At 42.3% G+C, this 13,326-nt stretch overlaps 1 protein-coding gene across 6 annotated transcripts in view; it reads left to right on the forward strand.

The window, feature by feature from the left end:
• The window catches only part of LOC138283660 (zinc finger protein 554-like), a 55,497-nt gene that overhangs the window by 3,665 nt on the left and 38,506 nt on the right, over nt 1-13,326 (forward strand). For 2 of the 6 annotated variants that reach the window (XM_069221594.1, XM_069221595.1), the window contains 2 exons: nt 4,527-4,653; nt 13,003-13,113. In XM_069221594.1, coding sequence (XP_069077695.1) covers nt 4,527-4,653; nt 13,003-13,113 — 238 coding nt within the window. Of the gene's footprint in view, nt 1-4,526; nt 5,216-13,002; nt 13,114-13,326 lie in introns of those variants that run through there. The other 4 variants (XM_069221597.1, XM_069221600.1, XM_069221599.1 and 1 more) reach the window with 4 other exon arrangements.

The raw sequence follows: 13,326 nt of genomic DNA on the forward strand, positions 1-13,326 counted from the left end.
AGAGCACCTCTTTTGAGGAAGACTGGCCACTACATTTTTGGAGGTCTCATTTGAACCTTGGAACAGTAAGCAGCGGTCACATTTTCCACCCGATGTCTCTTAAGTATATCAGCCTCTGGGTGGTTGGGTTCATGCTCTATGGATTGTGGTTTTAGAAGAGATCTGGAATGCAGTTCTGGGAGTTAAGGTTCTGTTGCATGGATTAACTTCAGAGGTAAATTGGCACGAAAGGGCTGACTTGTCTGTTGTCAGTAAGGATAATCCATCGCAATGGTGACAAAGTATGCTTACCGTCACCATAATAATCAAATACGTTTTGATATAAAGGTGGACAAGAAACCTAGCATGTCGTCTCGCTCCTCTTCCCCAGGGACTTATACAGGCTAACGTTGTGACCCCTACTTTTGTCTTGAAGGTCCTAACCCTTTTCGTTAATTCGAAAGTTAGTCTCCAGTCAGGATTTCCAGCTCTCTCATATAGAGCCAGGAGACTTTTCTGAGAGTTACAAACTTAATTACTGAATGCAAATATCTCAGCGTGTAGAGATTTCACGTCTTTGGACATCGCAGTAGTTGAATGTTTCACCTTGGTAATTGAAGGCTTAATAACCTGTAGTTCCTTCATTAGCATGTCTAATGTGATCACTGACATGCTGTGTCCTGAGGCGTTTCATGAAACTTTCTTATGCCCACACTTAAATGCCTGTGAAAACCGGAAGTTGTCTAAAAGCCTTATTCCCAGACACATTGAGAAGCAGGAACCAGGACCTGGTCTTTTGTAAATCAAAAACTATGATGATGCATGCAGTCTGCATGCAATGTATAAGGGTCCAGACGGAAAACTTCCTGTTAAAAATGCCGTTTAATAAAAGCTGTGGGAACTTGTCACTGGAGGGCCTGGTCCCCAGCCCTCCTCAGGCAGGGATACTGTAATATAAACTGGTGAGATCCCACTTAATGAGTGTCATGAGTCAAGTTCAACACGTTGTTTATTGTGAAGTATAGGAATTTGAAGTGAATTCGAGAATAACAATTTCTTCTTTAACACATATTAATTCAGTCAATGTTCATCGAAGTTTCAGCCAACACGTGTTTCGCCCCTTATTGCGAAATAGGGGTTTCTCTATTTTAGCCTACTATTTCATCTTCCTTTTTCTGCAGTAAACATAGCAACATATATGCAATTTTTTCCCATCACTCATAGACTAATAATCCCTGTAACCCAGGACTATTGTAACAGAGTTTTTCTTCTAATTAGTATCCTTTTCCCACTACTTGGGGAGCACAACAGGCAAGGATGGTCTGTCCATCAGTCTGTTTCTACACTATTCACATATTTGGTAGCACCCTTAGTTAGTTTTTGTTCTACCTTGTGTCTCATTATACTTTCTTACATATATTTTTCATGGCCTTGAGAAAGCCCTGGCGTATTCGCAATAAGGGGCGAAACACATGTTGGCTGAAACTTCGATGAACATTGACTGAATTAATATGTGTTAAAGAAGAAATTGTTATTCTCGAATTCACTTCAAATTCCTATACTTCACAATAAACAACGTGTTGAACTTGACTCATGACACTCATTAAGTGGGATCTCACCAGTTTATATTACAGTATGCATGCAGTGTATACACAAGATGGGTGTGTTCAGTCATTTTGCAAATGTTTTGGCCACTAAAGTATTGTTCCCTCAAAGGACTGGTGCAATTCACTTTGGTAGACAGTAGTTGGCAGTGGCATGGGTAGTTACTAGGAATTATCATCCGCAGATGAGGGACTGAAGCAAGCCAACTTATCGCTATGAGTGAAGAATCATGCACAGCCCACAGAGGGGATATGACGAAATACCCCTGCTGCTGCTTTCTTGATCTCGTAGCTCCTGGTCACCCTCCTGGTGGTGTCAGACGACCGAGAGCCCTGGGAAGATTGTACTCTGGAATGGGCTCAGGATCATCCCTGACGCCTTTCTACCTCATCCTGCTGAATATAAAATGAAAGCTAAGGACTGTGAAAGGCGTTCACCGGATGTACACGGAGAGGCCTACACAGAGCGTTTCAGAAGGTGCCGCCCTCAGGTCTGTATCTTTTCAAGTATGAGGAGTACTGGATGCATGCTGGCCAGTTTGATTTTTAAATTCTTGTACAGAAGCACTTTAAGAGGTCCACAATAATAAAAGACAAAAAAAAAAAAAAAAGTTTTTTTTCTTCATTTTATTACTTGATCTGCCCACTGAATCAATGAAAAACCAATTCACAAAGTCATGTTAAAAAGATCAAAAAGCTTTAAAAAAGTTAAACTTGGAAGCCGCACATTTCATTAGGAAGATTCTACAACAATTGGAGTGCCTCTGCTGCTCGTACACTGGCATTAAAAGAGGTCTCAGCAATTTTAGTTGTAGTAGCAGCAAGGCGGGACACACAAAACCTGTATGAAACTCTGAATTCCATTTTGACATAGATCAGACATTAGAAGTACAGTTCCGGTTAGAAGTTAAAACCTTTTGCAGAAGCATGTCCAATCTTAGTAATGTACAAAAACACCTAACCCCACGTGGCAAATTCCACATTAGATGTGGTTGAGATCTTTTTATAATTGTAGAATTGACCAGAATGTCATTAAAAAAAAAAAATATATATATATAATTTTTTTTTTTTTACTGCATGACTTTGTATTCAAACAGAAACTCACATTTGTGGAGACATGCTTTAAACAAACTTTTAGCTAGGGTGGGGACAAAGACAATTTAAAACGTTGATCTAACTCCAGTTGTTCTAAAGCATATTTAAAATTTCTAAAGCACAAGGACTTCTCTTCAGTTTACAGATCTCTTGGCGCCTTAATAAAGTATCTTAGTTTTGTATCAAACAGAAAGCCCGTCTACTCATTCCTACCAAGCCTTGGACGAAACTACTTTTGATCCCAAGCACCAACCTGACAGCGGCAGTAGACGCAAATGTGTTACCAGTGGTCAGACGTCTTAAAATTTGACCTTCGGTTCTATTCAAAAAGCCCCAATCTGCCTCATCTGTTAATTCCACCGCACACAGTATGGTGGGAGGAATGTTGTCCCAGTAAACAGCAGGAAGTTGGGAAAAGTGCCTCTTGTCTACTGCATTATACAATGCACCGAGCACATTGGCTTGAGCAAATGCTTTACGCACGTTATTTGATATATGGTCGGAATCACAGAGAATTAGACCTGATTTTCCCTTAAAAAACAAAAAATGAAATGGTTTAACCTGCTCTAATTTGAGTGTCCAGTTGGCCATTTAAGCCTTTCAGAGGCAGCTCGAAATTTACTATATCATCTGAATACTATAGACAAGTCAGAGGAGCGCCCTCCAATAGGTGGAGGAAAACTAGAACTCTTCGATCGAATGCTGGGGGTGAGGGGGAGAATATATATAACAAAGGTGCTTGAAAGCATTTGTGTAAGAAACTCTTGATAGACCCCAATCACCACCCATTAGGATTTTGCACCACGTTGAAGACTACAAAGCTATAATTAGATGCAGCAAAGTAGCTGGTATGCCAATCATAGACAGCTTTTTCCAAAATGTTGGACAATCAACATTATCAATGGCTGTAGAAAAGTTTATAAAAGTGGCGTACACCACAGAACCCCTAAGTGTTGTATATGTTTTCATTTATAAGCTGCAATGTGGCAATATTGTATGACATGCCGTGGCCTTTCCTAAAACCAGTCTGTTCCAATGGGATAATCGTGCTACTCTCCACCCAGGTATTCAGGTGATCTAACAGAATTTTAGTAAGAACCTTTGTAGCTGTGTGCAACAGGGTGATTTGACGAAAATTGGAAGGTGAAATTCTGTTTCATTTTTTTGTACTTTATGTGTGTCTTTCTGAGCTAACACAAGTGTTTTGCTATGCTGCATATTTTAAGTTCTCTTCTGTTGAGTTCCCCATCACCCTTCACTCGAACCCCCCCCCCCCCCCTTCCCTGCTTCTTCTGAGTTGAGAGACGGAGCGTCTGATTTAGAACTTGGCGGACAGGTTACTCTGACACAGCATTGACTGATATCCCCTACCGCCGAAATCTAGATCCCATTATACTCTATGGGAATACCCTGTCCGCTGAGACTTAAATCATGCCTAGAGTCTGATACTGAGAAGGCACCTCATACTTATATTATGTGATGCTGTTTTATAAAGCTGCACTTCACTGAAAGGTACTTTACTGTTGATCTAACTATTAAAACTAATAAAATAGATCAGTAAGTTTTGGACCCTCGTCAGCTGGTACTGTTGTGCCCACTCCGTTCTGGCTCATGAGGTTGTCTGCTGAACAGACCTTGGTGGTGCAGAGAAATCAAGCAGTGCTTCACTTGCGATTGGTAAAAGGCTGTGCCTTCTCTGGCTTTGTAGAATAGTTGTATCTCACTGTAACATTTGTAGGACCCAAGAGCAGAGAATGCCCTCCTTCACACGGTAACCTGTATACTGTACATGCAGTATATACTTTCTCTCACTTTGACTTACGTATATTTCAATTCCAATTCCTATAGGTACCGGTTACGTTCCAGGATGTTGTGGCTAGCTTCTCCGAGGAGGAGTTGAAACTCCTGCACAAATGGCAGAAGAGTCTGTATGAGGCTGTGATGAGAGAGATTTCCCAAGTCTTGGACTCGCTGGGTAAAGTTACATTAAGCATAGCTTGTAACATTGGTAAAGTTAACCTGCCATTTCAGTTTTATTTCTTCAAACCTACTTTCCAGGCAGTTCTATTTTAGGATTCCGTGCCGGAGTATAATCTAAACATTAAAATGAAAAAAAGTTTTATAATATATCTGATAATGCTTGTAGAATTTTCATTATGCAACACCATCCGCCTTAGAAGTTTAAATATGTTATGAAGCTCTGAATCCAACAGGTTGGCACAGCTGAAGGTGACATGCAAGTACGTAGGACATTGCAATGAGTAAGGTGAGACATTCATACCAGCTGATAGAACAGGAGACTGCAGCACCTAAGATCAGGTTTGTGATATGACTTGTGCTGTGTTCACCAGACGAAACACACTTAACCAGTGCGCTGGGCCGGCAGACACCCACTTTGGAGTTAAAATTAAAAGATGTCTCTTTCCAAAATCTAGATGCTTCAGTGTGGCTGCTTCGATTATCTAACTGTAGAATACCCTGAGAATAGCTTGATGGCAAGAAGGCTGCTGCTTGAAGGGCAGTGAGAGTTGGAGGAGGTAAGTGAATGTACTGGGAGCTGCCAACTCCAAATGTAGTGAAATTCTGCAAACGTAAAGTATGATAGGATTTGTAAACTATCTGTACTTGGAACTATGACTGTACTGGGATTCTGCAAATAGTGTACTGGCATCTCCTCAAGTATAAAAACTGTACATTGGGAATGTACTTCCTCAAGTTAGGACCTTGGTGCTAATCAGAAAATGAAGTCCACTTCGGTTCTGCAAACAGGGATTTTGCTGTGTACTAGGATTTTGCAAACACAAAATATACTGGTGTCTTTAAACAGGAAGTGTACTGATATTCTGCAGTTTTGAATGATGTGAAATTTGTGTGGTTTTTGCATGTTAGGAATACTCTTGCTGGCCTGGCTGCAGACGTAAATTCTGACCTGCCCTCCATTTTTTGAAATTTGTATTAGGTTCCTGGATGGTGCTCTAATCATTAAATGAGCTTCTCATCAGAAAAAAAAACAGTTATTTCTATAATGAACTAAGCTTTAAACCTCCCCCCACCCCCAGAGATGCACATTGTACTGCGCTGGGAGGAACGGTAGGATAACCCAGCAGGCCGAATAATAAATGATGTAATTTTTAGTTCGAGCATTAGCATTCGGCATGCTGTATACTTTTAAGTATACTATAGAGTGAGTTCCAGCTTTTTGATTTGTTAGTTCCAGTGTCCTTCAAAAATCCTTGCTTGCTAGTGGTCAGTTCTGCCTCTTTGTCCTGCCTTGTTTCACTTTGGAAGCAGCACAAAGTACTGTGTAATTACACTATCCTGCTTATCTCTTCTGTAAGGGACTTTTTTTTGGCATTTGCCTGTTTCACCTCAACAGTGTGGGTGCGTGTTCAGTTACTCCTCCCCACCAGCTCCCTCTGTAAACATAAACCAACAGCAGAGGGGGGCTTTCCAGGGCCAGCTCTTGCTCTCTTCCTCTTGTTATTTTCAGTCTGTGTGGCAATAAAAGTCCTGTTAGTAATTTACAACGCTATGAGCTCTAACTCGAGCAAACACGAGACTATTGCATTGCAAATGCTTGTTAAGTGCAGCTGCTACTTGAAGACCGTGCAGTTCACTGAAGGCCCCATTGTCCGGTTAAAAAAGGGGGGGGAAAAAAAAAATAGCAGCTCAGCGTGAGGCAGAAGCGAACACTCGTCTGTTTTATCTCCAGCGCAAGGACCGTTCATCGGCCTTCCTGTTTCAAAATGACTGTTGTTGCTTTCGATTTTGGGCACATTGCATGGCAGACACACACGTGTCCTATCTATATGGAAGTATGGTGGGCGTGGGAGGCCACTGCACTTTCCCAGCTATGAATCGCTTCTATTGGATTCGTTTGATAATAGTTGGGTGTGTTTATATACATTTATCTGCTTTACAGGGTAGTACTGTTCAATTGTTTCCTGGTGCTGCTTACGGGTAATGGTCTCACTTGGCGTTGAATTGCACCGGGAGATGGCATTTAGGCTCCGGGTATGTGTGGGAAGGAGCATTTAAAGGGTGCAGAGGAGGTCATCCAAAATGCACAGAAAATGACAAACATCTAAGTCTGTGGGTATTGTCCATTTTGGCATTACCTTTTCTACCCTGGGAATATACATGAAACTACTCTAGAAAAATACAGGAGCAAGTCTATTTCCAAGAGCAGGGAATACACCATGTTTGACAAATGGTGTAGGTGAAAAGTTATCCATAAAGAAAAATATGTTCTCTGTGGAGAGAAGTCCAACTCAGATAATCTGCTACTGAATTTTCCAACAGGCTTATTTCTGCATTCTGTCAATTGAAGTCTGCTACCCTGGTTACTAAAGGGCCTCAACCAGGGAGGTGAGGGACAGGGCTCTTATCAATCGTACAACCAGAGGAAGAAGGGCTACATGGCTAATGGAACATTTCACCCACTGAGGGAACAATTATCTAAATTAAGCAGGGGGAAATAGAAAGCCAAACATCTAAATGTTTAAGTCGAAGGTTTATACCTGCTATTATCGGCCCGGACTCACTGAACTGTCTTCAATATAGCTCTCAGCATTCCAATGCTCTAATATAGCCTTATAGCCCACTGGCAAGTGGTGTCCCAGTTGTTAAAGGCCTTGAACCTGAATAATCGTCCCGATCTGAAAGTCTACCACTTCAGCCTGGCAGAGGGCTTCACAAAAAGTCAGTGAACACCCTCTGTTTACTACTTTCAGAGTTTATCATAGGCCTATAACTAGTACGGACATTTGGCATTCCAGCCCTTTCATTTGCCACACACAGTCTCTCTGTTAGGAGTTCATCTGCTTGATTAGCTTTTTCTTAGGAGTGTTGTTGAAGTGCAAGTAATCCTCGCTCTCTGAGCGCTCGGCCACAAGTGCCCCCTCAGCTTAATAGCTGCTCTCACAGCCTTTACTGATCCTGTGTTTGTGAAGAGGACTCCGCCTTATTCAGCTTTGCTTGCATGCTCCGTCTCCTCAGCACTATATTACATGTTTCATCAGTCCGAGCTGCTATACATTTGCCCCTCATCTTGCCATTAAGCAAGACCATATATATTTGTATCTCACCAGTGTCTTTTACTCAAATTATTCCTCAACTGATTCCTAATATCCAACTCGTATCATATCTTTCAAATCCCCAGCTGTTTCTTTGTTTACGCTGTCCCCAGAATTGCAGACCCAAATCACTGGTGTGTGGTCCAGTATAGTGATCAAACATATCTCCATTTTATATTCTATATATAGTTTCTAGTAACCTCCTCTGTGTTTCAAATTACATCTATCTTCCTGTAGGTCCTATGGCTATGTGAGAAGTAGACTCATTTTCTGTGGGCTGTTTGCTTCTCCAGAAGTCTGAGCCTTTCAATTCAGAGAATGATTTTAGAAGGCATGAGATATACCAGACATACCATACAAGTAAAGTGGATATATACATGTTGACGAGGCTTGGCCTGCAATAATATCATCTAATCTTAGGATTTCTCCTTTCATTTTGTCCTTATCCATCTCTAACAAGCCACATATGTATCTGTGTTGGTGCCTCCTGTAGTAAAGCTCTCTACAAACTGTCCTTTGACCAGGCAATTTATACTCTGTACCTTCCATGTGATCACATATAGATCAGTATTGAGAATGATGATTAAATGCTCTATTGCTCCTTCTCTTAAATCTCTGCATTAAAGGCAGATTAAAAAATGATGCCAGTCCATCCAAACTCCACATCCCCTCTCCTCTCCTCTTCTACTATAAACTGTAAAACCATACACCAACACTAGCTGTAATCCTCTTCCATGGGGCATTGAAACGCACCCGAAGTGTTGGTGGCACCACCCCTACTGGCAGCCCCCCATGGCAACCTTTCAGCCCAAGAGTGCTAGAATGTCATGTGGCAAGAGGCCATCAGATAGAATATATTTAAACTCGGCCAATGAGAAAAGACAAAGAAAAAATTGTCTTACTGTGACATGCCCCGCCACCCCTTCCAGCTTGCTATTTATAAATGCGTAATAGGTTAATGAAGACTATTTGGCAATGGAAACTACAGAGTCTCTCTTTCTGGTGTTAGGCGCTCTCTCCCACTTGGTTGTATGGTCTGTCATTACTGTTCTTCTGTGGGCCCAGAGCCATTAGTCTCCGATGGTTCCAGGAAAGCCCTCCCATCCACAGGGTACCAAATAATGCAATTACTCTCTTCATCTAAAATACAAAGGCAAAAGGGAAGTCCCAACTGTATCCCATCTGCTAGCGGCTCAGCTTCCTCGTCGCCGCCTGTAGAGTCCTCCACTTATTTAATGTAACTTGCAACAAATCTTAACACTTTTGGATCTAACATCTTTAAAGTCAAGGAGGCTAATCTTTCTATTATGCCCCTTGATCACGAACCAGGAGAGGATCAGAGAACCCTCACTCTAGGTGCTCTTTCAAAGTTAAGCTTCTCATTCTTACATTCACTGAGATCATGCTTGAACATGTTCATTCAGAAAGCTCCTATATCAAATCCTCCAAGTGATTCGTTCACATTTTGGAGTATAATATTGTCCTTTCTAGACCTGTCAATATTATCATACTTTTTTCGGATTTCATAGTTTGTCGGCCATTACAGAGGTAGACTGTGTTTTGTCAAGAGTCACATTCATTTGTGCAATGAATTCAACTGAATTTACTCTCTCACCTGTAGCTTGCATGTCCTTCAAGAGATCAGAAATTACAGATTTAATTTCTGACTTCACAGCATTTAGCTTTTCAGCATAGGATTTATGCAACCTGTCATGGATGTCAATAAGGTGTTGCTGCAAATCTTTCTTTGTGAGTGAGGAACATCTCTTATTTGTTGCTGTTGCATTTTGCTGATCATCATAGGCCTCCCCTGCTATGTCAGTATTCAGGATCTTTATAGAGGTTTCTATTCCCCCCACAGAGAGTGGAGATCATGATTGTTTCTCTAGTTCCACCTTCCTCATGGGCCAACAATATACTTTCTGCGGAATTGTTAAAAATACTGTGATTTCAAGTGAGACTTTTTGTGTGCAGTCTCTGCAAATGTATCCTCCCACCTCCTGCAAAGGTTGCTGAATAAGAAGATCTTATAGAAGGCTATGATCACTGCATCCGCTTCAGCTAGCGAACAGGTACACAGGCAAACTAACAATGCTGTATCCTGCCTGTTGAGGCGGGCTTCCTTTTTAACTTATTTGTGGTGCATTGCTTTAGTCTGCTGGTTGCTATTTTTATACATTTATTGTTAAGCAGAGCTTTTATCGACGCTGCCTCTGTCTTACGTGGTGTTTTGAGGATCAGAGCTATGCTTGCTGTTAAGTGGGCTTGTGCATTTGGCTCTCTGGTTACTTTTATTACTCAGGGGAGATGGCATGTTTTGATTGTTTATTATAACAAGATGTATGCTGCTGTGCTCCGACAAAGCAGTCTACTTTCTTTCCAGGTGTCTCTTCCTTCCTCATTCCAGTATTGAAATGCTTCTCTCTATTGATGGAGCTGTCTTTCTTTGCTGGCCTGTCGATAGTAGCTAGCAGGTTAGCAACCAGTGATGGTACAGAGTAGCTACTAAAAAATATTTCCTTAGCATCAATGGTGGCTTTAAGGACAAAATATTGGAGACTTCACGCATTTTCAAATGCTCAATGCACAGTCCTCTGAAGTGTGCTTTTTATAGGGTCGAGTCTGCGTAGCATGCCCTTGTGCATGCGTATCGCTTGTGAGCCGATGTAGTAGTTAGAAAAGGGCTCGGAGCCCCGCTCCTGTCACGTCAGTGTCTTTCATTGGTTCGTGGGCTTGCCTTTTAAAATCTGCTTGCTTTCATTAGTGGAAGGCCTGCATACGTCATGCCTTTTCTGGTGGTTAGCACTCCTCGAGCGCAGCGACCAAGTACTGAAAATAAATGAGGCTCTCTGTTTTCCGCCCGGTTTGTAGACTACTTTTTCTCACTTTTCGCAGTGCGATCTCGCTTGTTTAGCAGTGCGATCGTGCTCCCTTTTTTTTTCATTCAATGAGGCAAGTAAAATCCGGTTGGAGTTTACAACTGCTAATACCTCTAACTCGGAGAAATACGAGACCCGTTGCATTAAAAATGCTTGTTACTTTAGGCACAACATACCCTCCTTAAACTTCCCACGCCCCCCCTCAACAACCCCCCAAACACGGAGTGTGGTTTAGTCATTTATGTTCACATTTGCTGTTTGCTAAAGGTAGGTATTGTTATAACAGAGCAATGTTAACACTCATTCAGAGCACAGCAAAAAAACAGATTCTCACATTTAAACCGAAGCAGCACGGCAGTGGGTCTCGGTTAATTCACTTTTCCTAGACTCAGTGCTCTGCCTTTGCTGAAGCAGTAGTGTTGTGCTGGTGCATTGTGACTGTTTTTATTAGGTATTCAGGTGGTTACTAACAGTAATATACCCATGAATGCGATTGTGCATTAATATGTACCTGTGCCTGATTATGTACAGCACATTCTCTTAAAGACAAGCGTTATGAAAGTCACTCTTGTTCTCTGTGGGGACATCCACAGTTCTTTATGCATTGCAGGGATGTCCCACTGCATACAAAAACCTGTTTCAATGCATGGGTGAAGAAGCTTGAAAGCCATATGATAAAATTAATTTAAAAACTCATTGTCCATCATTGGGGGTCTGCAATTAATACAACATGGGTCATTCGGTCTCTGGTAGGCCAAGCGTTTCAGTGGATGGCTATGTAGCTGGGTCTTCAGGACTATTAACTAGAGGAAATGATTGTCTCATACAATAGCCTGCAAGGAAGGAAGGTCTTTTATTGGGCTGCAGGCCGTCCTATTAGTCCCTTGTTGAGCTCGCGTGGATTTCTCAATTGCTGTTGTCCTTTAATTTGCTACTTTGAATACAGAAAGTGATGCAAGAGGAAGAAAGACAATCAGAATTTCCTTTTACTAATACAGGCCGATGCCTTGTTACCCTGAACAGTACAACTTAATAGCTGAACCACAATTAACATGCTTAGGCGAGATGTACGGACAGCAGAAAGCACATTATTGATCACCTACTAAAGGAAATCCATGATCTATCTTGTTATATTTATTGTACTCCTGGAACTTTAACACCTCATTGGTTTAAACCACGGGCCAGTGATTTCTCCAGTATAGGACTCCATGGGGCCAGTCGCTGGTACTTTGGGACCAGGTATTGGCTCCCATGGCCAGGGTCAGCTACCACTCACCTAGCAAATGGCTAACTGAGGTTTGTAAAGATATGAAACATAATGGATGTTTGGGATATAAGTCTGGATAGGGAGGTGGCTGTGTATATTTGAGTTTATTATTGAGGATTTGGAATGATTCGTATTAGATAAACCTCCGTGGTTGCAGCCAGAAGTGAAGTCTATTGTATATCAGTGCAGTATAAAATGCAGTGAGCAGCCACAGAGGTTCCTTCCTCTCCGTCAAGTCTAAACAGGCACACACAAATAAATTAAAAACACAACACCCTCCCACCTACCCTCTGGTACATTTATTTCTGTTATATAGATGTCCACTCTTATTTACTGTCTATGGAAGGTAAAAGGTGTCGGATCCCTTAGTCCATCACACTCTCAAAGTGACGGTGGCTTCTGAAAAAAAATACTACTGGCAGCTAGAGCCCTTCACTGTTTGCTGTTACAACTTGACTAACTTTTGAAAATGCACAGCAGATGTGGCAGGACGCTGTCTGATCAAGTAGTGGACACCATCCATCAGAGAAGCCTCCAGAAAGATGCTATGAAAACGTGTACTGCCTGATTTGATTATCTGTGGGCTGTACAACGAATTCAATGGCTGGTACAAATCAAAGCCACTGCCACATAAGATATAGCTATAATATGGCCTAATCACAGAGGAAATGTAATGTCGGGGCCCCCTGTGACTGTCCAGCATCACAAACATGAACCTCCCAGCACACGGTTGATCGAGTGACAGAACATTGGTGGTACTTTCTGCCTACTGCCGTAGTGACTGCCACCAACATACCGCAGCAGAGGCGAACATCCGTCCGCCATATTCTTGATACTGCCGGATTTTCTGCCACACTGTGGTCGGATATGCGGCAGTAGCCCTTGTGGGGACCTCTTGGTGGTAACCATCACTGCACAGGAAGTGCTGGCACCCCTGGTCCCTTGTGGAGAGCTCTTGGTGGTAACCATCACTGCACAGGAAGTGCTGGGGTAGCCCCGTTATTCTAATCCCTCCGTCAGCGCCATGCTGCTCTTCTTGGTACGCTTCGCCTTCGCATCAGAACTCCGGGTTACTTACATATTTTTTGCTTCTTTTTCTACAGGTCCCATGATTGCCACCTCGGTCTTTTCATTAAGAGTCAAAGAAAAGGAAGATCTGTACCCAGCGGACAATGCAGACTCTGAGAGAAGATGCAGTAAGAACCGTTCCCCAGGTCAGTGAGACGACGCAGCATCTTCAGCAGTGATCTCACCGGAGAGGACCTTTCTCCCCTCAGACACGTTTATTTACCACTGCCAGATGCTGGCCCACAGACGCAAACAGTGACCGTCTTCACATCTGCCTGTCATTATTACAGTTCAGAGGCCACACCACCACCACCTTTTCTCTTTCTCTGTGATACTGCTTCACTTTGACAACAGTTTCT

This window comes from Pleurodeles waltl, chromosome 3_1 (assembly GCF_031143425.1).
Source record: "Pleurodeles waltl isolate 20211129_DDA chromosome 3_1, aPleWal1.hap1.20221129, whole genome shotgun sequence".
Taxonomy (NCBI): Eukaryota; Metazoa; Chordata; class Amphibia; order Caudata; family Salamandridae; genus Pleurodeles; species Pleurodeles waltl.